The sequence below is a fragment of the Vulpes lagopus genome, chromosome 1 (assembly GCF_018345385.1).
Source record: "Vulpes lagopus strain Blue_001 chromosome 1, ASM1834538v1, whole genome shotgun sequence".
Taxonomy (NCBI): Eukaryota; Metazoa; Chordata; class Mammalia; order Carnivora; family Canidae; genus Vulpes; species Vulpes lagopus.
The window spans coordinates 51,947,432-51,973,662 of record NC_054824.1 but is presented as its reverse complement, the minus strand read 5'-3'; the positions used below and the strand labels follow the sequence as shown (position 1 = coordinate 51,973,662).

The 26,231-nt window shown below is 40.3% G+C and overlaps 1 protein-coding gene across 1 annotated transcript; it reads right to left on the bottom strand.

Annotated features, from left to right (window-relative positions):
* Window positions 1–257: 257 nt before the first annotated feature.
* KLHL31 (kelch like family member 31) lies at window positions 258–23,274 on the bottom strand. Its single transcript, XM_041754459.1, has 3 exons — window positions 22,984–23,274; window positions 7,175–8,379; window positions 258–5,050 (listed from the first exon to the last, which is right to left on the bottom strand). Exons 2-3 carry the CDS (start codon window positions 8,344–8,346, stop codon window positions 4,318–4,320), a joined length of 1,905 nt encoding a protein of 634 aa, XP_041610393.1. The 5' UTR covers window positions 8,347–8,379; window positions 22,984–23,274; the 3' UTR covers window positions 258–4,317.
* Between the last annotated feature and the right edge of the window lie 2,957 nt (window positions 23,275–26,231).

Sequence of the window (26,231 nt, the reverse complement as noted above, 5' to 3'; positions counted from 1 at the left end):
CACACGAAATCTATGATTTCTAAGTGGTCAGGGCTGAGACAGATCAAATGCAGGCTTTGTCTGAGATACAGAGCAAGTCACTACTAATGTTTTATACATTTTCTTTTACTAGTCTTCAAGCTATTTGAACAGCTCTTCAATTATGTCATTTCTTTTCTTGTTGTGTTTTGTTGAGGTGAATCATCATGAAAACTAACTAGAGGGAAAAACCACCCCAATCATCACACAAAGGACACTTCAAAACTACTCACATTTGATAATTGACTAAACTCTTACTGAATACAGCTTTATTGATAGTGATGAGGGTACAGACACCACATACATTTTAGTTTGTTGTTCCTTATATAGTACCAGAATGTTTTAAGCAAATAATTTGTTTTGCCAGAATTTGTTGAATAAATACAAAGTTTTTTTTTAAAGGAGTGTCCAAGACAAATATTATATCTCAAATTCTCTGAGAGGGAAATTTCGATGGGCTTTACCCTCTGAATGTGCTGGAGGGTAAATCTTTAATGCTTTAGATTCTTCAGTTCTCAGAATTACCGTGGAGGAGTGTTTAGGAAATGATGCTATAGTTTTTACTGGTATGAAAAGACATACTGAAAAATAATTCCTTGCAATGCTGCCTTGTGCTAGAGAACATATTCATCAGTGGCTGGGGTGAGGACATAGCTCCTTCAGAGAACATTCTTCAGAAAAGAATTCAAGAAGAGTTATTCAAAGAAGATTACATAAACTTGTTTCTTTGTAACTCGGAAAAAAATAAATGAAGTGATTCTAATTTCTTTTATCTAGTATCTTGGATAAATTCTGAAGATATTTGGCCAAGATAACCAGCAAAAAATCGACCTTTTAACACTTACATACTTCCAGGGAAGCCTCTAGTTATATGCATGTTTGTAAAATACACTTACTATAACTGCTGCTCTGCCTTAAATCATAGATCCATTCAGTACATTCTCACTTACTTCTTACCCTAGTTACAGCTCTTCACTCGTAACACCCCACTACCATCGAATCATGGATTAGAATTATATTAATCTGTACCGTCACTGACCTTCTATCCATAACTGATAGCAGCAGCAGAGGAAGTAAACATAAAACTCATCCAATGTCACTGAAAGCAGCTGGTGCATCAGGGATGACAGTGGGACACCAAGAGTCTAAGTAAAAACAGACAGACTACATTCAAGTCTTGCTTCCTCGAGACTCACACAGCAGGTCTCTGGCCCATTCAGAAAAGGAGAGCTTACTATTTCATCTCCTGGGTAACTTGCTACTGCTCTGATTGACTGAACTGATGCGTTTATTTAATCACGGGACTTTGCAATTACAAGAACAATAGGCATCACAAAAATAATACATCCTTTTCTTTCAGAAAAGTAAAAGGAGGTATAGTGTTGGAACCTAAGACTGGGAGTGTAATTGAATGTAAGCTTAAAACATTTTTAATAAGATTAAGTCATTTTCCAGTTGGGAAACATGGACAAACCGTCACGTTTTCTAGGAGCAACTGCTCCAATAGTGGGGTTAAAGGGTAGACTTCACTTACACATGAAAAGGGACCCAGGTTACTTTGATTCTATATACCTTCGTGTCTTTCAGTTGTTCCAGGGCATGACACTTTGACCCACCTGTATGTTCCATGCTCCCTACCAATTTGCTATATGCCAGAAACTCCAGTACTCTAAGTTCATAATGGTCTTTATTTATTAACCTGATTGTTGAAACGGAAGACAAAACAGCAATGCACCCAGGAACCTGGTAAGCCCAGGCGAGTGTGTTTTCTGAGTCTTCAGATAAACAATGTAGAAAATACATTACGTGGTAATTTCAAATGATTTATCCAGCTCTAACATGTCTTCAGTCTCATGTCCAGAAAGCCACTGCCAAGTCCGTGTACAACCTCTCACCAAGCTCTGAAGGCTGAATAATCCTCTGCTTTTAATCTCTCCTCATTCTTCCAAGATAAAATGTTACAGTTGATTGATTATTATTTCATTCCAAGGCGTAGGTCCTCCACTTGACAAAACTTCTAGGATCTCAATGGGAGATCTACTAGTGTACATCAGGAATTATGCCTATTTGCCCACTTATGACCTGTGATTCATAATAAATCACCTTTATTTCTATCAAAATTTATAATGCACTACAGGCTTCTTAATTTTACAAGAATATATATATATACATTGATGCCCGATTAAAAGATGTTAGAGTCACCCTCACATAGGTTTTGTAAGTTGTGGCTGAGATAATTTATTAAAAATGACAAGTTTTTTTACCAATGATGCCATAAAGGACAAAGGTTATCTATAGTTTGTACACTGATAACTTAAGGCGCTCAATGATTTAACTTGCTCCATTTAACTTTCTCCATAAACTGATTTCTTACACAGCTTCATTTTCCAGCCTGGACGGAGAAGGAGTCAAGGGAGCAGGTGCCTTTGGATCTGCTTCATACTCGGAGAAGCTCCTAATGTTCTGTGTGGGGTGAGGAAATAGCCCAGTGTTTTCATATGACTAATGCCTTGTTCTTGGCTTACAGTGTTGTAGGCTTTACCAAGTGTTAGCATTAAATATGCAGTTATTGAACTTTTCATAAGAGGCAATGATATAAAATTGTTCCACAAAGTGTACTATATGAACCACTTTTCACAGTTCAAATAAAATATTTTAAAAATAAATATCGAAACTCTAGCAATAACCTCTCTACGCAAGATAGGAGAGAGGGGATTAATGAAAACCCAGTTAAATTTCTATATATTCATGATTAACCATTTAAATAGTTTTATTTTCCAAAACCCAATTGCACATAACCCATAACTTATAGGCCACGTCTCCAGAAACAAATAAACCACCAAAGAAAAAAGTGATAACTTATAAGAAAGGAAAATATGTGATATTTACTATAATCATTCCCTTGCTCCAAAACTTGGCAAATATATAAGAAAAGTGACATCAAGTGGATATACTTTAATTTGCAAAGCTAATTGGAGCAGATGAAGTTAAAACACATAGAACAGAACGGGCATCCATTATTTTCATATTTGCATGTGAAATGAATGTATTGGCGTAAATTAACAAATCAGGAGGACTGCTATGAAGTGGGAAACAGTGACATTTACCAACAGTAGAAGCCATTCATCCTGTTACTACCAGACCCAAGAATTCCAAATGTTCCTTTCATTCTCATGCATTAAAAAAAAGTGGGGGAAATCAAATTATTGTTATCAGTTGTATAAACTTCGGGCTGTATAAGCTTTACATTGGTGGTCCTTTTGGCCATAGTTTTATTTGGTGTTCTTCTGTGGGGGCTTACATTAGGGTCAAGGTTGCATCTTGGTGTAGTTTTTAGGGTCAGAGTAAGGCTCCCGTGATACTTGCTGTTTGTTGTAACAGGGGACAAAGGTTAAATTCCAAATAGTTCTAGGAGAAACAACAAAATGACCTAAATTTACACCATACCCTAAATGACTAGTAGTTAGTTTCTTCTCTGCCAGCAGCATCTTTTTTTTGATAGCAAATACCCTGGGGACTGGGGCACAGAGGAAGAAAAGAATAAGGGATAAATCAAAGGGAGCAGTGTGACAGTCCCAGGGCGGGGAATCCCTGTTACCTTCCAGTCAAACTTTGTTTTAAGCTTTATCACTTTATCATGGGTCATGGGATGCCTTTCAGTGTTCTTCACTCGGTCACGTCTAGGAAAAGAAACTGCGCTTAAATATAGAAGTAAGTCTTTGTGGCTAGAGATGGGCTTCTACCTTAAAAGCTATGAGTGGGCCGGCCGGGTGGCTCAGCGGTTTGGCGCCTGCCTCCAGCCCGGGGCGTGACCCTGGAGACCCGGGTTCGAGTCCCGCGTCGGGCTCCCTGCATGGAGCGTCCTTCTCCCCCTGCCTGTGTCTCTGGGTCTCTCCTGAACAAATAAAAGCTACGACTGAAGTTTTTGACGTCCTAAAGAAAAAAGGAGGGGGAGGAAGATACACTTTTGTACATGAAGCTGCTTCCACAGGCTTCACGGGGGGCTACAGTGTAGATGAAAACTCTGCAATGTGGGTGTGACCGCTGCGCAGGAGGGCACAGGCCCGGTGGCACGAGGGCGCACAACGAGTTCTGCCTGCCACCCAGTGGCCGCTGAGATAAAGGGTCTTCCCTTTGTCGCCAGGGCTCTGCAGCCGGCTTCAAAAAAAAAAAAAAAAAAAAAAATTAAATTAAATTTAAAAAAAAAAAAAAACGCAAAACCGCCGGACACAGCCGAGGCAGGTCACGCCCGCCGCCGGGGCCCAGGCCCTCCGCCGCCGTCCCCGCGGCCGCCCGGCCTCAGATGCTGACGGGCGCCGAGGACACCGAGCTGGCCCGGGATTCGCGGCTGGCGCCGCCGGGCATGGGCAGGGCGCAGCAGGACACGCCCACGGTGGCCTCGGGCAGCTCGTCGTCCTCCGTCCACTCGTTGAGCTCCGGGCTGAAGCACTGGACGCACCGCTTGTACTTCTTCTCGCCCTCGTTCCAGCCTCCCAGCAGGTAGGCGCGGCCGTGCAGCGCCGCGGCGCCCGCCGTGCTCACGCCCACCGGCAGCGGCGCGGCCGAGCTCCACTGGCCCGTGGCGGGGCTGTAGCGCTCCACCGCCAGCACGTCCACGCGCTCCCCGCGCGGCCCCAGCTGGCTGCCGCCCATCACGTACACGCGGTCGCCCAGCGCCACGGCGCAGTGCCAGCCCCGCGGCGTGCTCAGGCCCGCCAGCTCCTGCCACGCGTCGCCGGCCGGGTCGTAGGCGCACACGGAGCGCGAGTACGCGCCGCCCACGTACCCGCCGGTCACCAGCAGCCGCCCGCCCGCCACCGCGCTGGCGTGGCAGCAGCGCGCCGCCTCCAGGCCGGTCCTGGGCTGCCACTGATTGCTGGAGGGCACGTAGCACTCCAGCGAGGCCAGGCCGCCCTCGGCGTTGCGGCCGCCCGCGGCGTACAGGAGCCCGCCGCACGCGCTCAGGCTGAAGTGCGTGCGCTTCTGGTTCATGCTGGCCAGGTGGATCCAGGTGTTGAAGCGGGGGTCGAATCTGCGAACGGCAGAGCAAGCGTGACAGCCTTGGCGGGCAGCCAGGGCACGGCACCCACGGGACCCCGCGCGCGGGCGCCCCCAGCTGCAGGCCGCCGTTCCCCTCCGTTTCCCTCGGCCGGGACAGGGGTGACACCTGGGTACGGGCAGAGCGGGCCTGGGCGACTCCCCCCCTGCTAACTGTGAGGCTTTAAGGGCCGCTCGGAGAGGCCCCCGCAGAGACCCACCTTTCTTTCCAGTCCCTCTTTTTTCCATACCCCGTACTATCCATCATCGGGGAGGAATTCTGGGAGGAGGCGGTGGCAGCTGGGTATCTTTTTTTTTTTTTTTTTAAGACTACATGTACTTTTTATTATTTTATTTTATTTTATTTTATTTATTCATTCATGAGAGACATGGAGGGAGAGAAAGAGGCAGAGACAGGCAGAGGGAGAAGCAGGCTCCATGCAGGTGCAGGGAGCCCGACGCGGGACTCGATCCCGGGTCTCCAGGATCACGCCCTGGGCTGAAGGGGGCGCTAAACCGCTGAGCCACCCGGGCTGCCCGGCAGCGGGTATCTGTGGCAATCACAAAGGGAACGCTGCACACTTAAGTCAGTTCCCCATATCTTCAGACACCAGCGCTTCATTAAGAGGAGTTGGCTAATTGGATTTCTCCAACTGTTGCAAACACTTCCTCATTCAGGCACTTGGCCTGGCCACTGTGACAGGAAAGCTAAGTCACTCCACCAAGTCTCCGATCATCCGCTTAGAATGAGATCAGTGGAACTCAACGTCCAAAAGCATCAACAGAGGCTTAACTGTTGATATTTCTCTATTTTCTAGCACTTGTTAGTAGCTAAGATTTTGTAGCTGAGAGATCTATTTTTCAGTGTCCTACATGACAGTTATTATACCATAAGCACTGAAAACAATACTGCAAAAAAGTCACTTGAATACTTAACAGCGTTATCAGCAGGAGGAAAATAAGCAGTCATAGAAAACCTATCTCAAGGGGCGCCTGGGTGGATCTGTGGTTGAACATCCTCCTTTTGGCTGGGGTCCTTATCCCCGGGGGCCCTGGGATCACATCCCCACAAACGGCTCTCTGCAGGGAGCCTGCTTCTCCCTCTGCCTATGTCTCTGCCTCTCTCTGTCTCTCTCATGCATAAGTAAATAAAATCTTAAAAAAAAAAAAAACCTGTTTCAACTGTTTACCTAGTTCCAAAGTATTGTAAATACAGACCTCCCTGCATTAGTTTGATGTTCCTTCATTTTTGTCCCATTTAACCACCAAATCGAAATTTAGCTATACTTATAAATTAAAGGGCAAAAATCACTTAATTGTTTGGATTCATTTAAATGACACATAGACATATAATGAAATAATAAAGAATATTTTTCATGATATACTTTATAAATTTTCAGATTTTGCTCATTAGTTATGTTTGACTTTGTGCTTCTACGCTGATATAATAAGCATGACTTTCTGACATTTCATATATATGAAAGTGTTTTTATTATAAATATACACAAATGACATGGCATTTGAATTCCATTTTCTGAAGGATATATTATACCTTCGCTGTTTCTGCATGCATCAAAGATATTGACTTTTTTTTAATAGTATCCAGTCTTCAAAAAAATATTTAGAGTTAATTACCTGCCACATTTTTAATGATCTCATTGTAGTTGCCAATTACGAATCTGACAGTCATCAGTAACAGTCACTATAAAGAAATTTTGTGTTATTTTGATCTTTCTTACCACCTAGTGTTAAAACTAAGTTTGTATACAGTTTCTTTTCAGAAAAACAGTGTACTGTGAAGGGCACCTCACTAGTGTATCACTTGTGGTATGACTTCTATGGGCATGAGATTTCTCACATGTAAAATCAGAATAACTACATCTTCCGAGCTCATTTCATAGGCGTATTCAGAAGTCTAGAGTGCCTTTTATATACACATATACTTTATGCAGTGAGAACTGTTGTATATATGTAACGTGGCATTATTATTATTATTATTATTATTATTGATTCACTGAGCCTGTGAACTAAGCTAACAGGCAGGACTCATTTACTTCTATGTCAGAGCAATTTCCTCATAATATTGAACCATTTCAGTTCCTAATAAAGGATCAAATACCTGCAGAAATTGCTGACTGCATGCTTGGCTTGATTTCTTGCATCATTCTGGTCTTCGCCACCAGCCACATAAAGAAATCCGTCCATCACAGCCACACACTGATTAAAACTCTTGGCTGGCATTTCTGTAAGCTTGCTCCATCCATTTTCAGGGTCTCTGTACAGGACGTCTCTACTAAGGGACTTCTCAGTAAGGCCTGGACGTCCCCCAACAGTGACAAGGACTCGACAGCCCCCGCGGATTCTCGTGCGCCGAGACTGCAATGTGTTTTGATGATACGGAAGTAAGTGGTAGTTCATTGCATCTACAAGAAGTTTGTGACAATCAGCATCTTGCATCATTCTTGGTACAGACTGAACGTAATTGACCAGGTCCTGTGCAGAGATGGTACCAAAGCGGATATTGCTCAGAAGATCTGCAGCGTGTTTCACTCTCTTTTGGTCAAATTCTAACCATTTCATTGCAATCTGGAATGCCACTATTTCAGAAGGCAACTGTAAGTCATCATCTATAAGAAGTTCATTAATTTGCTCAAAGGTAAGTTTCAAAAACTGATCTGATTCCGCAAATTCCAGGAAGTTATCCCGGATAAACTTTTGGGCTGCTGCTTTTGCATTTTTCAGGGAATATGTTTCAGCAATGTTAACAACGTACATGCAATTCTCAACACTCATCTCTCGTATCAGAAAATCACTGCACATCTTTACAAGGGTGTGGATCTGAAGATAAACAGCAGCTGAAATAATGCTTCCTATTGTATACAAGGAGAGAGTCAGCTTTCCAGTGTAGGCATAGGCGATAACAGTAGCCAGGCCTGGCGGCGAGATATCATTGAGATCCACCCTTTGGGTAGATGGGTCTTTTTTTAGGATGTTGTAAAAGTATTCACTGCACGAAGCCATCACTGACTTGTGAACATCAAAGGATTTGGTTTTGGTGCCAATGACTAGGTCACAAAGGAAGTTCTCCTGCCTCATTTTACTCAAGCCTTCCAAGAGGTTGGGACCATAAGAAGCATCTGTTAATTCTGAAGAAATGCAGTTAAGGCCATTGCCTCCTTCTAGGAGCCCATTCAAAGCATTTAGTTTGTTTAGGGGGCTGTCTTCTACGATTATGGTCATCTCATTGATATCTCCTTTGTTCTTTCTGACAGTCTTCTTTTTGGGGGCCATGTTGGCAGACACACCGTCACAGGCAAGGTCTTGCTAAAAAAAAAAAAAAAAAAGAAGGCATGGTTTTATTTTGACAGCACTTTAGACTTTGAAATGCTACATTGAGAAACTGTTCTTTTTCATAATAGTTTTTAAATGGCATAATGTAGATTAAACCTCAAAGTAGTTTTAAAGACTCACAGTAAACTAGATGCACATTTTATGGATGGTTTACTTCAGCAGCAAGCATTGAAGACAATTCTAGAAAGATTTATATTATCAAATGAGACCTCTCAATTGCTGTACTGCCAACTAATTTTATATAGCAGAAACGATCACATATTCTCTGATCTAGCTGTACAGCAATTATAGAATAGGAGTTAAGCATCATTCGAAGGGGCCTAGTTTACCCTCCTGAAAAGGTGAATTATAACCCCTTTGAAGTTTTCCTTAAAAAAATACTAAAATTCAGGAACCCATGTAAAAAATATACATATTAGAATAAATGTGGAATTTAAAAATCAGTGGGTACGAACTTGTAATGATACTTTGGTTCAACTGATTTCTATTCTACATAGTCACTAAAATAACTTCTAGATGGATGAAATCTCTAAATCATGCTCACACACACATACACACAAGTAGATTTTTGTCTTAATTTTAGGGTAGGGGACAGCCCGGGTGGCTCAGCGGTTTAGCGCCTCCTTCAGCCCAGAGCATGATCCTGGAGACCTGGGATCGAGTCCCACATCGGGCTCCCTGAGTGTAGCCTGCTTCTCCCTCTGCCTGTGTCTCTGCCTCTCTCTCTCTCTCTCTCTGCATGTGTGTGTCATAAATAAATAAAATCTTAAAAAAAAATTTAGGGTAGGAAAGGTGCTCTTAAGTATAACACAAAATCCAGAAGCCCTAGGGGAAAAGACGGAAATATCTGAATAAAAAAAAGAAAAGAAAAAAAGAAAACTTCTATAAAACAACACCAACTATTTAAAAGAGAAGCAACTGATAGTGAAAAATGTTTGTGACATTCTTGACAGATAAAAGGGTAATAGACATGACGTCTAAAGAGCTCCAACAATTAATTAATAAGGGAAAGGTAATCCAACTGAAAGTTATCAAAGACTGTGACTAGTTAACTAGGTTGTTCACAAAAATTAAATGCAAATAGTTGACAAATACATTTCTTTTTTTTTTTTATTTTTTGACAAATACATTTCTTAAAGCTAAACTAATTATAGTCAGAGAGCTGTCAACTGAAATACAGAGATCTTTTTTTTTTTTTAAAGATATTTATTTAATTATTCATGAGAGACACGGGGGCGGGGTGGGCACAGACACAGGCAGAGGGAGAAGCAGGCTCCATGCAGGGAGCCCGATGTGGGACTAGATCCCAGGTCTCCAGGATCATGCTCTGGGCTGAAGGCGGCGCTAAACCGCTGAGCCATCGGGGCTGCCCTACAGAGATCCTTTTTATTGCTTTGTGGACACATTGCTTAAGATGGTTAAAATATTTTTTGATATTCACAATATCAGATAGTACTCCCATACATCGTTGATGGGAGTATGATTGATAGTCTTTGCTTTGACATTAAATCTAAATAAATAAATAAAGATATATTTATATGGATAGTAACCACTTTCCATTATCAATGTTATAAATATTTGAACCAGTTGTTTGTTTGTTTGTTTTGAGACAGAGAGACAGAGCAAGCATGAGCGAGGGAGCAGGGGAGGGGAAGAGGGATGGAGAGAGAGAATCTCAAGCAGATTCCATACTCAACTTGGAGACCAACATGGGGCTCAGTCTCAGGACTCTGAGATTATGACCTGAGCTAAAACCAAGGGTTGGATGCTTAACCAACTGAGCCACCCGGCGCCCAATCGTTGAAGCAGTTTTTAAACCTGTGTGAAGTGGTTAAGGTGGCCCTGAGCAGCTTTAGTATTAAACAGACTTGAAATATATTAAGTTTAGCCCTTAAAATATCATTGATTAAACTGCTTTAGATTTTTTCAAAATATTGAGCATAGTCATTAGAAGATATTATAACTGGACTTTAAAAATAGATTTTATTTTGTTTTTTCCCTCTTTTTAAAATTTAAATTCAATTTGCCAACATATAGTACATCATTAGTTTCAGTTGTAGTTTTCAATAATTCATCAGTTGCATATAATGCTCAGTGCTCATCACATCACATGCTCTCCTTAACACCTGTCACCCAGTTACCCCATCCCCCCCACGTCCCCTTCAGCAGCCCTCAGTTTGTTTCCCAGAGTTAAGAGTCTCTCATGATTTGTCTTCCTTTCTGACTTTCCTCATTCAGTTTCCCCTCCTTCCCTTATGGTCCCTTGCACTATTTCTTATATTTCACATATAAGTGAAACCATATGATAATTGTCTTTCTTGACTTATTTCACTTAGCATAATACCCTCCAGTTCCATCCACATTGAAGCAAATGGTAGGTATTTGTCTCTTCTGAAGGCTGAGTACTATTCCATTGTGTGTGTGTGTGTATATATATATATATATATATATATATATATATATATATATACCACATCTTCTATCCATTCATCTATCAAAGGATGTCTTGGCTCCTTCCACAGTTTGGCTACTGTGGACATTGCTGCTATGAACATTGGGGTGCAGGTGCCCCTTGTTCATTCTTTGGGGTAAATATCCAATAGTGCAATTGCTGGGTGGTAGGGTTGCTCTGTTTTTAACTTATTGAGGAAACTTCAGTGGATTTTATTTACAGCATGGTAGCATTCACTTTTTTTGTGAGATTACCCTTGTATTTTTTTTTCATTTTTAAGATTACAAAATCAGTCTGTGTAAATCAACAACTCACAATTTGGTATATATTATTCCAGATAATTGGATATTCTTATACAAACTCATATCAGCACATTTTTGAGCAGTGGTGTGTGCCCATAAGCCAGCTAAGTGGAGGGGAGCCCTTATTTGTCAGGTGTGAATTTCTTTGGTGCAAATGTACTCATTATAGCTGATTTTAAACTATTTACTCCTTAACAACCAGCCTGTCAAATTCCTGAAAGCATAACAGTTGGCCTTCATGAACCAGTACAAGTCAGCTCCAGCATACCACTATATGCGAACTTAGATCAAAGCATGTTTATGCTTTATTATTCAGCAGTTCGCTTTTTTCACCAAACAGTAACTTATGTATGTCCTATCATATCAGTACACACATAAATTTACATCATTCTCCCCGATAGTTGCAGAGCATCCCATACTAAAGATGTATAAAACTTATGCCATTCTTCTGGACCAATTTCGCAAAAACAAAACAAAACAAAACAAACAAACAAACCCATATAAACTATAAGTCACTGAATATAAAATAGATAATTTGAATAGCCCTGTAAGTATTAGGGAAATTAAATTTGTGATTTTAAAACTCCTGGGGTACCAGGGTAGCTCAGCCAGTTAAGCACCTGACTCTTGACTTCAGCTGATGGACATTTAGGTAGTTAGGCATTTCATAGTTTTTTGAGGGGTGTGTGTATGTGTCTCTAGAGTCACACTCTTGAGTTTGTCATGAAGAGTAAAACTTGGATTTGATTCCCCTTGAAAGGCCCTTCAATTTAATTACCAGAATGTATGTTTAAAAATTTCATAACAGTTCTATCATGTTTGTCTTATTCCTTTCCATGTGGAAGAAGCATAGCAAGTAGGTAGGAAACAGAGATCTATCTCTTTGTCAGGACTTTTGTCTTCCTCATTAAGCTCAGATTGTAATTTTCATATTTATACTTGTTTATAAACTACAGCACATCTGTCCTCCCTCATTCTTGCAACCAATGCCAGATGCATCCTTACCTGGTGAAATAGATTTTCAACCCACCATCAGTTTAGTCCTCAAATGCATTTGACTTAGTGGTAAATGGCCCCGTGATGGATTTTTCTGGGGAAAATTTTAAAGAGTTTGTTCAGCAAGCAGTTATCAGACACCTACTGCTGTGTGGGTGGCACTGTGCTGGGAATGATGGAGTAATACAATATGTAAGTAATATAAGACAAACAAGACATGACAAGTACAAAATGGTAACAAGTAACTAGGCAAGCACAGCAGATTTTTTTTTTTTTTTTTAAATATCGGTTTCTACCATCTGGAGTAGAAGCACCGATGTATCTTTGGGAAAAGCCTTGTCTATTTTTCCTAGAAGAATCCCTTTGGAGAAGTTTTTATTCATGTAGACATACGGCTCATAACCACTCATTATTTTGAAGGAAATCCTGAACTTGAGGGTGTTTTAGATTGAAATGTTAAATATTCTGTTTATCTATCATTAAATGATTATAGCAGCCCCCTTTTTATCTGTGGTTTCGCTGTCCTCAGTTTCAGTTTACCCATGGTCAACCTGTGGTCACGAAGCGGATGATCCTCCTTCTGACATATCATCAGAAGGTCAATAGTAGCCTAACACTACATCGCAAGGCCCCAGTTATTCACCCCACTTCATCTCATCATGTAGGCATTTTGTTATCTCACATTACCAAAAGAAGAAGAGTACAGCACAATAAGATATTTTGAGAGAGATATCACATTCACATAGCTTTGATTACAATATGTTGTTATAGTTGTTCTGTTTTATCATTAGTTATCGTTGTTAATCTCTCACTATGTCTAATTTATAAAATAAACTTTATCACAGGTATATATGCATAGGAAAAACATAGTATATATAAGCATCAGTACTATTTGCAGTTTTATATATCATGAGGTGCGGGTTTGGAAGGTATCCCCTGTGGATAAGGGGCAACTACTCTTTGCATTGGTAGCATATGGGGTGGTATTAAAGATATTCAGCAACTGATAAAGCAGGACACCTACTAAGTAGTATGGATTCATAGGCCACAGTTCCAGAGCTGGGTTCAAGGAGCTTCCCTGGAGTACTCTGTGTAAGTCTTCAGCTGCTGGATAATAGTGGGGCCCAGGGTCTTTTCAGAAAGGATGGTGGGGTAGGAGGGTTTGGGGGGAGGTCAGGGCAGCAACTATTTGGCTGATTATTTGGCTATTTACCAACTCAGTATAGAACAGTCTCACTATTCTAGCAATTGGTATACTGTACTAAATCATTCTTGTCCCAGGGACAGGGTGTAATTGTGAGGTTTCTGGAGAAAAGAGAGTCTGGCTTTAATAACATAGCAATATGATGGGGCTAAGGAGATAAAGGGCCAGCAAGGGATTCCAAAAGAATCCAAAGGTGGACTGTAGAAGCAATAATATATGATTTTTAAATCTTCTTTTTCTACATTGCTATTCTCTTATATCACACTTAATTAAGGTATCCTCAAGTATACTTAATTAAGTTTGATATATTGGGACTAGCTCACTCTCTGACTTTAGGAATGCCATATGGTATTGTTGTGAAGACCCAGCCTCTGAAGAAGGACTGTTTGAGTTTAAAGAGCTCTAGTGGGTAAGAGTTGGAGGCTGTGGATTGGAGGGGTGTTGACAGAAGTAGAAGAAACTACCAAGGGATGGCAGGGAGTATAAAAAGCAGGATGATTTTGAAGAGGAGTCAAGAGTCGGAAAAAAAGAAATAGCATAGGATGAGTCTCTCTATCCTTGCAAGATTTTGGAGTGTTTTTTGGTGGGTTTTGGTTTCGGTTTTGTTGGGGGGTTTTCACCTAGGAACAGGCTGCAACTGGTACTTCACAGGGCAGCTACAACTCCACCAGAAAGTGTCACTGCATCCAAGAATCAGAGGACAGTTTGTGGCCACTATATCCCCTGGAAAGTGAGCTGGGAATTCTGGAAAAGAGAGATCCCAAAAGGGGAAACTCAATGAAACCTTAAATCTTCAGGAAGGAATGGAGAGCATCAGGAATAATAAATATCTGGATGCATATTAAAGATGTTTTCCCCCTCTAAACCTTTTTAAAATTCATATAACTCTTCAAAGCAAAACTGATAACATTGTCTTAGGGGGTTTCTAACATTTCTAGATGTAGCACATATGACAATTATAGCATAAAGGATGGGGTGTTGGTAAGTGAATCTATACAGTTGCAAGGTTTCTATATTTTATGTGAAGTGGTAAATATTAGCTCTGTACATGTGAGAATTTAACCTTGCACATTGTAATCTTAGAGTACTTCTGTCCAATAAAAATAGAGTCACATATGCAATTAAAAGTTTCCAGTAGTGACATTAAAATGTTAAAAAGAAACAGGTGAAACTAATCTTAATAATAAAGTTTATAAAACCTAATATATACAAAATATTATTTCAACATGTAAGTGGTATAAGATTATTAATGAGATATTTTACTTTTTTAATCCTAAGTCTTTATTATTATTATTTTTAATCCTAAGTCTTTAAAACATAGGTGTATTCTATACTTACAGCATGGCTCATTTTGGACTAGCTAAACTTCAAGTGTTTAATAGCCACATGTGACTGATGACTATGGTAATGGACAGCAGAACCCTAAAAGAATCACTTAATGAATGCAAATTATAGCTGAAAAACCAATAGGTAAATGTAGATGGAATTCAAAAGAGGGCAGGGAAGTTAAAACAGAGGGACAAAAATTAGAGGGGACCAAAAATAGCCCAAATAATTTAATGGTAAACCTAAATCCAATTATATTACCAAGTATGTTAAATGTTAATGGGTGAAACATTGTCATTAAAAGGCACAGGTTTTCAGAATGGATAAGAAAGGCAAGACCCAAATATATGCTGTCTACAAAAGACTCACTATAAATATAAAGAACAGATAGGTAAAAAATAAATGAGTGCAAAAAGGTTTACCATGGAAATAGTAAACATAAGAAGACTGGTGTGGATATGAAGTGAAATACATTTCAAGAAAAAAAAAAACAATTACCAGTGATGAAGAAGGAGTTTCATAATGATAAGAAGGTCAACTCATCACAAGGATATAACAAATATAAATGTATATGTGCAAAGAACAGACCTTCAAAATTATGTGTGGCAAAACAGTGTGACAGAATGAAGGGAGAAATAGGCAGTTCCTCAATTATATTTGAAAATATTAATAACCGTCTCTCAGACACTGACAAAACTACTAAACAACAAAAATCAATAAAGATATTGATTATCTGAACATTATTAATCACCCTGACTTAACTGATATTTCTAGAACATTATACCGAACAACTGCAGACTACATTCTGTTCAAGTGTATATGGTACACTCACCAACACAGGACCTATGCTGGACTACAAAATATGTCTCCATAAATTTAAAAGCACTGAACTCATGCAGAGTGTGTTCTCTGATCACACTGGAATTAAGTTAGAAATTGGTAACAATAAACTATGAAAACCACAGATCTGGAAACTACACAATATACTTATAAATAAGCCATGTTCCAAAGAAGAAATCACATGGGAAATTAGATAATATTTCAAACTGAATGATAATAAAATGCAACATAAATACCAGCTCTGCTACTTATATCATCGATTACCTAACCTCTTAGAGTCTCCACTGACTTATCTCTAAAGCAAAGATAGTAATGGTGCCTGCCTATAGGGTTGAAAATGAAAACTTAATGAGAAAATGCCTATACAGCATTTGGCAGAGTATTCAGCAAGAAGCTAGTGATCAAAAAATTTCAGTCATTTTCATTAAAATCAACCACCCTTGTTATCTGTTTCTTTGGGAATAGTGACTTGTTTATGCCTTGAGGTGAAGGGAATCAGAAAGCTGCCACATTTTAGGAAAGCAATCATGAGGAGCAGGAGACAAGATGGGACAAGCTTACACAGTGACCCAGAATGAGAAATGGCAAATAACAATGGGGGGTCAAGGGTGGTTTCTGGAAAATAGGAACATTTTCCAGGGGTTCTGAAAATACTAGGGAGAAAAATGGAATTTGTGCAATTATACAGGATGAGGAACAGATTATTTTTATTTTGATATGAAGGATAAAGGTAACCTTGGGAGTTTAGAAAACTTGGGACATTTGGTTATAGGTTATGTAAGCAATGCAAAATTAAAGGGTTATTTTGGTGAAGTGTTGTTGGGATGAGGAGGTTCACAGATAATAGGAGTCTTATTGGTTCTGGTACCAAACAAAGGGATTTTAGCAGGAGTGTGTATAGGAGGGATAAGGTCATTAGAAGTAGAGAATGCCTTATGCTGAAGCAGGGAGCCATGACACAGCATGGTATGGGCAGACTCACATGGCTGAGTCATGAGGGACAGTGGGAGGGCATATTAAGCCAAAACATACAGGACGTTGGATGCTGGAAAGGGTTTGAACTCAATAAATTCATATGTGATCAAGAAGGATTAAGAAATCTCCAGGAAGGGAGAAGATAACCTGAGGCCCTTGTGAAATCATTAGTTCTTCTAGGCCTTCTCTTATTTCATGTTGCCACTTTTTATTTCATATATAGACATATATGTATATAAATATAAATATAATATAATATAATATAATATAATATATATATATATATATATACACACACACACATATACCACACACTTGACTCTTGAACAGTGCAAGTTTGAACTCTATGGGTCCACTTACACACATGTTTTTCTCAATAAACATATTGGAAAATTTTTCGGAAATTTGCAATAATTTGAGAAAATTTACAGACAAACCCAGGTAGTCTAGAAATATTGAAAAAGTTAAGAAAAATTTTGGTATGTCATGAATGCATAAAATGTACATAGATACTAGTCTATTATTTACTACCATAAGATATACACAAATCTATTTTAAAAATTTAGAATTTATCAAAACTTACCCATATACTTATAGACCATGCATGACACCATTTGTAGTTTAGAGAAATGTAAACAAGTGTAAAGATACAGTATGAAGTCATAACTGCATAAAAGTAACTATAGTCCATACTATACCGTGTAATAATTTTGTAGTCACCTCTTGTTGCTATTGCAAAGAGCTCGTTAGAAGTATTCTCTTAAAAAAAAAAAAAGAAGTATTCTCTTAACATGCTGTGTGATCGGGATCCCTGGGTGGCACAGCGGTTTGGCGCCTGCCTTTGGCCCAGGGCGCGATCCTGGAGACCCGGGATCGAATCCCACGTCGGGCTCCCGGTGCATGGAGCCTGCTTCTCCCTCTGCCTATGTCTCTGCCTCTCTCTCTCTCTGTGACTATCATAAATAAATAAAAATTAAAAAAAAAAACATGCTGTGTGACCTTAATCATCTCTGCATAAAGAGTTTGTCTCTCCAGTAAATTGTGTATAGCAGTAGTTCAGTTTTTGGGGAATCAAAAGCTATACACAAATTTTTGATTATGCAGGAGGTCGGTGCTCCTAAACCCCATGTTGTTGAAGAGTCAGCTGTTTATTATATATATACTATTTTATTCTTTCAATGAAATTGTAAATAATATCAATTAATTTAATTAATTAGATTGTAATATTATTAATTAATTTTTAAAAGATTTTTAAAAATTCTTTATTTATTTATGATAGTCACAGAAAGAGAGAGAGAGAGAGGCAGAGACACAGGCAGAGGGAGAAGCAGGCTCCATGCACCGGGAGCCTGATGTGGGGATTCGATCCCGGGTCTCCAGGATCGCTCCCTGGGCCAAAGGCAGGCGCCAAACCGCTGCGCCACCCAGGGATCCCAATTTTTAAAAGATTTTATTTTAAAGTAATCTCTACACTCAGTGTGGGGCTTGAGCTCACAACCCTGAGATCAAGAGTCACATGCTCTACCAACTGAGCCAGCCAGGTGCCCCTATTAATTAATATTTTCAATAATATTTTAATATATACATTTTTAAAATAAGAGAACTTTTTGATCCCTCAAAATCACTTTGTAGAGGTAACTGGCTTCTTTAGCTCTCTCTATGGGAGGCAAGAAAGAGAAGAACAGTCAGGAGACCATTTAAGAGATCACTGAAACCAGAGCCTATGTTCAACTTCCTAGTGGCCATATTTTCCCAGATATTGTTGCAAATTCAATCTTTCTTGACTAGAGCTGCCACTACATTTTTTTCCTACGTGTGCACCTTGGAGGTGAGGCTTAGTCTGTGCCCTGTTCCTCCAATCAGGACACCACAGACTCCTCCAAGGAGCCTGAGGATCAGTCACCCCTCCGAAGCTGGACAAGGCTCTGATGTTGTTCTCTAGGCTGTAGAGATGATCACGAGGATCTGCTGACAAATGCTCTGCTCCCTTGTCAGCCCTGCATGGGGCTCTGGCCACTGTTTTTCTCAGTTTGAGGAGGAGTACAGGCCAGTAAGAATGGTAAGGGCAGCAACTCAGAGCCTTACTGCAGAGAATACTAGCTTCTTCATTACGGCGGATCAAACCCCAAGAGGCTCTATTCTTATCAGGCAGGTTGACAAGCCTTCAACAAACTCTTCATAGCCCTCACATTGGGGTCTTCCTGAGGAATACAGACACAGGCATGTTACACTGGGCATATCCATGCATGTGCAAGCACTTACACACACACACACACACACACACACACACACACACATTCACCATGCCACTTGGCCAACCAGTGTACTTACACAATCACATTTAAATGAAGACCAAGGATAGCTTTAAAGGGAGAAAGTTGCAAAAGGGTGGCCTTAAGGAGCAGATATGTGAAGATAAAGTGGGATAGTTTAATCCTCTTTGATTTACTCATTTGGTCATAGTGCTGGGCCTTCGAGCTGATTGAATGGGCTAACAGAGGGATGAGAAGGAATAGAATATTTACAGAATATGCTACTCTGTCACTAGGTCATATGTGAACATGTAGTTAAAGCCAAGAACTCTCACTGTTTCTTCTACAATTGTACAAATGTTCACTTATGTGCCCTGGGTCGTATTGTAAGTGATTGCTGATGATGGTCACAGTGATAGGCCACAACATGGCTGTGAGGAACAGGTGTTTTAAAAATGAGTTGGAAAAAAATTTTGAAAATAGAAATAAATAAAAAATAAAAATAGGTTGCATATATATGTTCATGTGTAATCTAGAGTATAGCCTAGAAGTTAATAAATTTTGAAAGCATCCCATCCTTATTGATTCAATTATATATTAGTTCAGAGTTGGATGATGGTTTTTAGCTATTGTTATTTTTTTTCAAGCTTTTTTCTTTTCTTTTTTAAACTGAGTAAGTGCCTTGTGGCCAGCTGCTCAGGGATTCTCCAGGCTTGGTAGCAGGGCAATCACCGTGGCTACCATACCTGAGGCAGGGCTTTGGTTGCAGTCATGGTCGGTGTGGGGAGGAACAGCCTTGCTGAGGTGCCCATGGCTGGGAGTTTCAAAACTGTTTCTTCATTTTCGTAAAGCACATCAGGCTTGATTCTTCCTTCCTACCAGCTCTAGTGACCTGCAGGGTGGGGGAGCCCTCCCACCTGGGGATCAAAGAAAGGAAGAACTATACATACTCCCTGAGACAGCTAGAACTTGTACTTTCCACACAGCCCCGACCATAGCAGGAATCGCTGGAAAGAGGACCAGCTACAGCAAAGCAGGCTGTGTAATGAGATGAGCAGCTATTTAGAGGCGCTGTAAATCCTTTCCTGTCCCTTCCATTTTTGGGTGAAAGAAAAGACTTTGCACAGTGTGCAGAGGGTTATGAAAGGCTCTATATGCTTCCAAACTATCTTCACGCTGTGCAGAAAAGTCCAGAAAGAAAATTCTTTCTCTGGCATGGACACCACAGCCTCTTACCCTCTCTGCTCCATCCAGGATTACCCAGAACAGCCTCTTGGATTCCTGGAAGAGCTGCCCTTTAAAAACTAGGTGGAAGGGTAACAGAGATGCAGCTCCACACTCTCCTCCCATTGCCCACCACAGATCTTGGCTCTCAGTGTCATGTATTCGACATCTGATAAACAGCCGGGCAATCATGTAAGCCGTCACATTTTTTTATCGTCTTTTGTATTTTCCAAAAAATCTAAGTACATTAATAATTATTCCTAAATATAAATCACCAAGTATGAATCTGTATTATGTATTAACTGTAAACTGTTACCTTACTTTCTAATTAAACTAATAATTATGTAACTAGCATGTACTAAATGAGAACTTACTGTGTCCTGGGTGAAGTACTTTACATGATTTTTTGTTTAAGTTTAAGCATCACTGAAATCCAAAAAGATAGGTTATAGTATGTTCATTTTACAAATGAAATCGAGGTTCAGAGAGAGTTTAAAGACATATCCAAGGTCAAGCAAGGGTCCAATGTGTAGCAGAGCAAAGACGCAAACCCAGATTGAGTCTTGACCTCCATCATCACTTCCCTTCAGCCCAGGGTAGGTTAAAATCTGTAGCAGGTTAAGTTAGCTCTTTCCAGCGTGAGAAGATAGAGACTGGGTGAGGTGGACCTGAGGTTGTAGAATAAAAATTTGGATATAGAGAACATCAAATGATTCTTTGTAAGTCCGAACACTGAAATAAATTTTTTGAGTGTAAAATAAATCTGAGGATGAACAGAACCTTTGGAGTTCTTAATCCTGTTATGGGTAGTAATGATATAAAACTCCAATAATGAGATAAGCCAAAAATAGAAACAGGTTCAAGGATATCCTGCATGAATTTGTTAATCAGAACATAACGTGCTTCCTTTTAAGCATTGGGTTGAATGTGAAATTATCAATTTTTGTTTCAAACAAATATTCCACATGATTCAACTTAGCTAGAGGATTATGCCTGGCTTTTATCTGAAAAGTATACAGAAACTATACACAAAGTTAACTGTAATTCCATTCACCAAGACTAGATATAGGACACAAGGATCCAGTGCTAACATTTTTGGTTTGGGTTTTGTTGAAATTTCAGGAAAACAGCTCTTTCTCTTCTTACTCTTTTGTGTGTTTATGTTTTAGGGAGAGGTGGTTAGAGATGCAGTTTCTTAGGTTAATGTCTCTTTGGTTGTCACAGAACTGGAAATTGGGTTTTTGTGTTCTTTTTGGTTTAGCCATCGAATAGACCTATGGCAAAACATCAACCAATTAGGAATTCAGTTTAACCATCTGTCAGATGAGGAGATGTGTACCTTTCAGTTCTAAAACTTTATACAGAGTTAAGAATGAACGGCTGACCTTTGTGTCAGAATTGTCAAAGTCTGGTCCTTTATCTTTTCTCCCCTCACTGTGGTTTTATTCTAGAATCCTAGAATCAAATGTATCAGATACAGATACACCCACTGGGACAGGGAATTCTTCACCTGGGAGGCATGCACCTGGGTCTGGGTTGCCAGATTTAGCCAATAAAAATACAAGATGTTCAGTTAAATTTGAACAGATCAACCATGAATCCTGTTTTAGAATAAGTATATCTCCTGCAGTATTTTGGGACATACTTATACAAAAAACTGGTTTGTGCTTTATCTGAAATTCAAATGTAGCTTGGGTGTTCTGTATTTTATCTGGCAGCCCTGCTCTGGGTTGGGTTTCAAGGGAGTCCATGAATTTCATGGAAATCTCTAGAATATTATGGAACATGTTATGCGTGGGTGTTTATGTGTATTTTCCTGTAGAGCAGGCCTAGAGCTTCCATGAGGTTCTGAGAAAGACCCATGACCCAAAATAAACCCAGAATCATTGGGCTGAGAATGGTGCAGACAAGGAATGGTGACATAATTCTACTCTCTTTGAGGAGCGGGCAAGTCCCTGTGAAAGAATTACACTGGAAGGAAGCTCCTCCTGGCCCGACACAGCGCTCAGATGAAAATCTCCTACAGCTGATTATAGAAAAGAATTGTCACTTTATATTTGAGAACATTCTCTTTTCTGCTGCCTTCCACCCTTGCCTCCTGGGAGAGACTCTACACAGGGCAAGCTGAAAAGCCATGTGTGCTAAAGTGTCACTGTCACTCTTATGCCAGAATGAGCTGGGATCCCAGAATGTGTCCTTGCCAAAGGGGCGAATCAGCTGCGCCCTCCCCCTATCGTGTCACATTCCAGTCCCTGCATCTGTCCCAGCTCATCAGCACTGATGCCAGGAATAGAAACACTCCAGCTTCTGCTGCTTTGCCATTTTAAGTTAAGTCCAAGTCGAGGGGGGTTTTCCACTGCACCGTTTCACTCCTAATGTAAAACGTAGGTCAGGATAGCCATGGGCGCACACTGAGAACCAAAACTCGTTTTATGGGTAAATCAAAAGTGTGTTCTCTTCCTAGGGGGAGGTTCTATTTTACCAATAGGAGTATTTCTGGGAACTCGAGGAGTTCTCTGATTTTTTGTGCCACCAAGTGAGTTGAGATTGATTGTATTTCATCTAAACGTATCAGGTAGTAAATGTTTGACATGGTTCCTGATAAAAATGAAGATGGAATTCTAAACCTTGTGAACAAAACCTATGGATTTTACTTTGTCCCTCCTTTTATCTATAGAGGAAGAAAGACATACATTAGGCTCTAGAGACTTAAAATTATTCGTGGAAATAACAAACTATTTTACTTTTCGAAGGCATCCCCCTGTGTGTTTCTATTACTATGATATTCTCCTGATCTATAGCATTCCTTACATTTCGAGAAAATGTATTCTGGCTCCCAATTTCAAATCCAGAACATGAGCAATGTGGCCCTGCTATGGACTGCCTCAGTGATATAGTTCCACTACCATGAGCACACAGACACCTCCACCCTCTCCCACCCACAGACCCATATGCACCCTAGAATCTAGAAGACAGGAATTGGAGAACATGGCCCCAGCTCCTTACCCTCCCGTGTGAAGTGGCGTCTGGATGTGTGATGATGAGTTTTCAGCAGGAGGCTCCTCTTGGGAAGCAATCTGTGTTGAGAGAGACAGCGAGGGAGAAGAAGGAAAATGCAGTGGGGAGCCACCAGCAGCCACCTGATGAGTCCCCAGCAGAAGCAATTTTTAGAGTGACCCTTGGCCGTCCAACTGCATAAGGCAACAGAGCCTGCCACGGAGCAGGCTCTCCCTCTTTGGCCTTCAACTCCAGGTCTCTTGGGGAAGGGGCGGAGCTCTGGTTGGTGGAGAGGGTTGGGTTTCTTGACATGCCCAGTTGTTAAAAAAAAAAAAAAAAAAAAAAAGTCCAGAGTCAGTTACCCTGAGTGTGAGGAAAGAAAATTAATTAGGTAGGAATTTAATTGTTGGAAGTAGGGATTGCAGGGTACATACTCCGTAAGAAGAAGGGAAGGAAAAAAATTAGCTTCTAGAAGGTAAATAGCCTGGTCACCTCAGGTCCTCTGAAAAGATCCAGTTTATAAATAGGCTGTTCTTTAGAAGAGGAGCACATGTTTAGGAGGACAAGGTGTTGTCTTTGATACCTCACATGTGGCATCAAAATAATAAGAGTCATGCTATAGTTTTAACAGAGTGAGTTTTGCGACCACTCCTTGACTCTCCAGTGACCCACAGGGAGGTCTGAGACTAACACACACTCTAGCACACATGCAGGGCTCGAAACATCTACTTTTGCAACACTTCATGTGAAAACAGAATAATCAGAGGATTTCAACTGATCACAAGTTTTCAAAAGACACCAAGGGTGTGAAATGGCTGCTAAGAGTTCATGTGATATTAAGCTGCAATAGAAAAATCGATCGTGGAAAATTAATATTCTAATTATTCATCATTAGTCAGATGATGTGGTAGGCATTGCTTTGCCCATTGGCACACTGGGAAATTACTCTGCATCCTGAAGGAGATTGCTGGAATGAAGAGAACTTCAGAAGCTGTGCATATTGGGACTTTCTGAAGAAAAGTACCAAGAGAAGACTTAGGATAGATGAAGCTCCCATGGAAAGCGTATTCAGGGTTGTTGTGCAACAAGGAGATTCAGTTAAAAATTTTATAGCTTATGATGGCTGAAATTGGGCCCGGTGGGTGGAAATTCCAGGGAAATATGTATTAAAAATAAGGAAAGAAAACTCTGATAACAACTGGGTTTTAATGTTGAATACGGGTCCTAATGATGAAGTCAGTTCCTTATGAGTGGAAGTGAGGAGGTAAAAGAAGCTATAGGACTGGGTGATGTAGAAGGGACTCTCCCACTGGCTGGGCACTTGCACTGGATCATCTCTGATATCTTTCCAACTCTGAGACTCTATGATCCCACATGTATTGGCCTCTAGTTCTCCCACACCTCTCAGCTCACTGGTTAGCATCTTAGTTACCACTTAAACTTAAATCCCATTCAGCTTTTTAGCAGGGGAAGCTATTTTGATTTTTTTTTAAACCTCTTCATTTTCACCCATAGATCTCTAACTTCAAATGTGTCAGAAGCAAATCAAAGAAGTTCTTTATTCTATAGTTTCCACAAACCTAACAGAGGACCACTCCCAAGTGATCCTGAGTGTTTCCACCTCCTTGATTCCAGTCAGGGACCAAGACGTTCAACTCTCTTGTTAGTAGTAATGATAAAAATCAGCTTTACACCGGTGTTTATGATAATGATTATATGATTATGGAAACGTCCTTCAAGAAGTAAGCAGAAATTACCTGGGAACCTTGTTAAAAATCAATTTTGATAAGGTAGGTCTGGGGTCGAGCCTGAGTTTCTGCTTTTCTAACAAGCTCACAGGTAATGCTGATATTGCTAGTCTAAAGACCACACCTAGAGGAGCAAGGATTTAAAATGCTTTGGCTACCTAACACCTGAAGGAAAACGGTTTGTTAATAAGGCAATAAAATCCATTCTTTCAGAGCACATTCAACGTTCTAATACCAAATCTATAATTCTATTGGGAAGAAGGCTACAACCTTTCTTTCTTTGCCCTGTTCAAATGGAACAGCCCTCTTTCTAATCCCAGCCCCTGTACTGGTACTTTGGGTTACAGATATAACCACCTGTTCAGGAACCTTGATGTATCAGTTCATCCTACTCTCTTATTACCCACTACCCCCACCCCCATCTCTGCTAGCCAATTTCTACCTCTGTTTGATGGACACAAACTCTTTTATTTTAAACAAGTGCAACAAAACAAAGTTTTCAGTTTCGTCCATCTTCCCCTTCAGATAATGCTGTATTTCTCACCACTTCTTCAAAGGCAACTTCTCAGATGTATTGTTTATATTTATATCTGTAGCCTCTATCATGTTTCTTCCCATTTTCTCCTCAAATCAATCCAACTACGCTTCCTTGTTTGCCCTTCTACTGAAGTGTTTGTGTCAAAGTCATAAATAACCCTGAGTCACCTAGTTTTTTGGACATTTGCCAGTGCCTGACCTTTCTGAATTACTTCACACAGTTGACTAATCACTTCTACTACTATTCTTTTCCTATTAGTCTTTATTTTTCTCCAATTGCTCTGGTTATTTCTTCTCATTCTCCTTTTCTAGAAGAAGATTTTCTATGCAACTCTTGAAGGATAAGGGACTTCAGAGCTGTCCTAGACTCTCCTCAATTCTCAAAGCTGCATTTGGCAGATGAGCTCATACAGCCTTAAGTATCTCATAGGATACTTAAAATTCATTATTTCCAAGGCTTAAGTCATTTTTTCCCTTAAAATATGCTCTTTCTACAATATTCCCTTCGGTGGTATACAAGCCATCACTCATGTAGTTCTTTAAAGGGCGAACTTGGGATCATCATTTGCCTCTTCTTCACCACCCTGCACCTCTGTCTCCTAATCTCATTCACCATGTTCTTTTATTACATAACTGTAATATCTTTCCCACTGCTACCATGCTGATCCCAGCTATGATTACCTCTCACCTGGACCATTGTGAAATCCCCTGAAATGTTCTTCCCGTGTCTACTTGGGCTTCTTTCCAACCCCGTTCTTCACACAATGCAGCCAAAGTGATATTTTCAAATCTCACCATGTAACTTCCCTGCAGAAAATTCAATAGCTTTCCATTTCCTCAGGGTAAAGTCCTAAATCCTTTTCTGGATAACTGTGCCTTTCAGCCACCTTATCTGTGTTTTCCGCTATGATATCTTCATGCTTCAGCAAAACCAGCCCTCTTCAAGTAACTCAAATATACAATAATCTCTTT

Excerpts from the sequence above, each read along its gene's own strand:
- KLHL31 (XM_041754459.1), bottom strand. The coding sequence starts at position 8,346 with ATGGCCCCCAAAAAGAAGACTGTCAGAAAGAACAAAGGAGATATCAAT. Across the intron at positions 5,051-7,174 it reads GCAGTCAGCAATTTCTGCAG|ATTCGACCCCCGCTTCAACA; the intron begins GTATTTGATCCT and ends TGCCGTTCGCAG.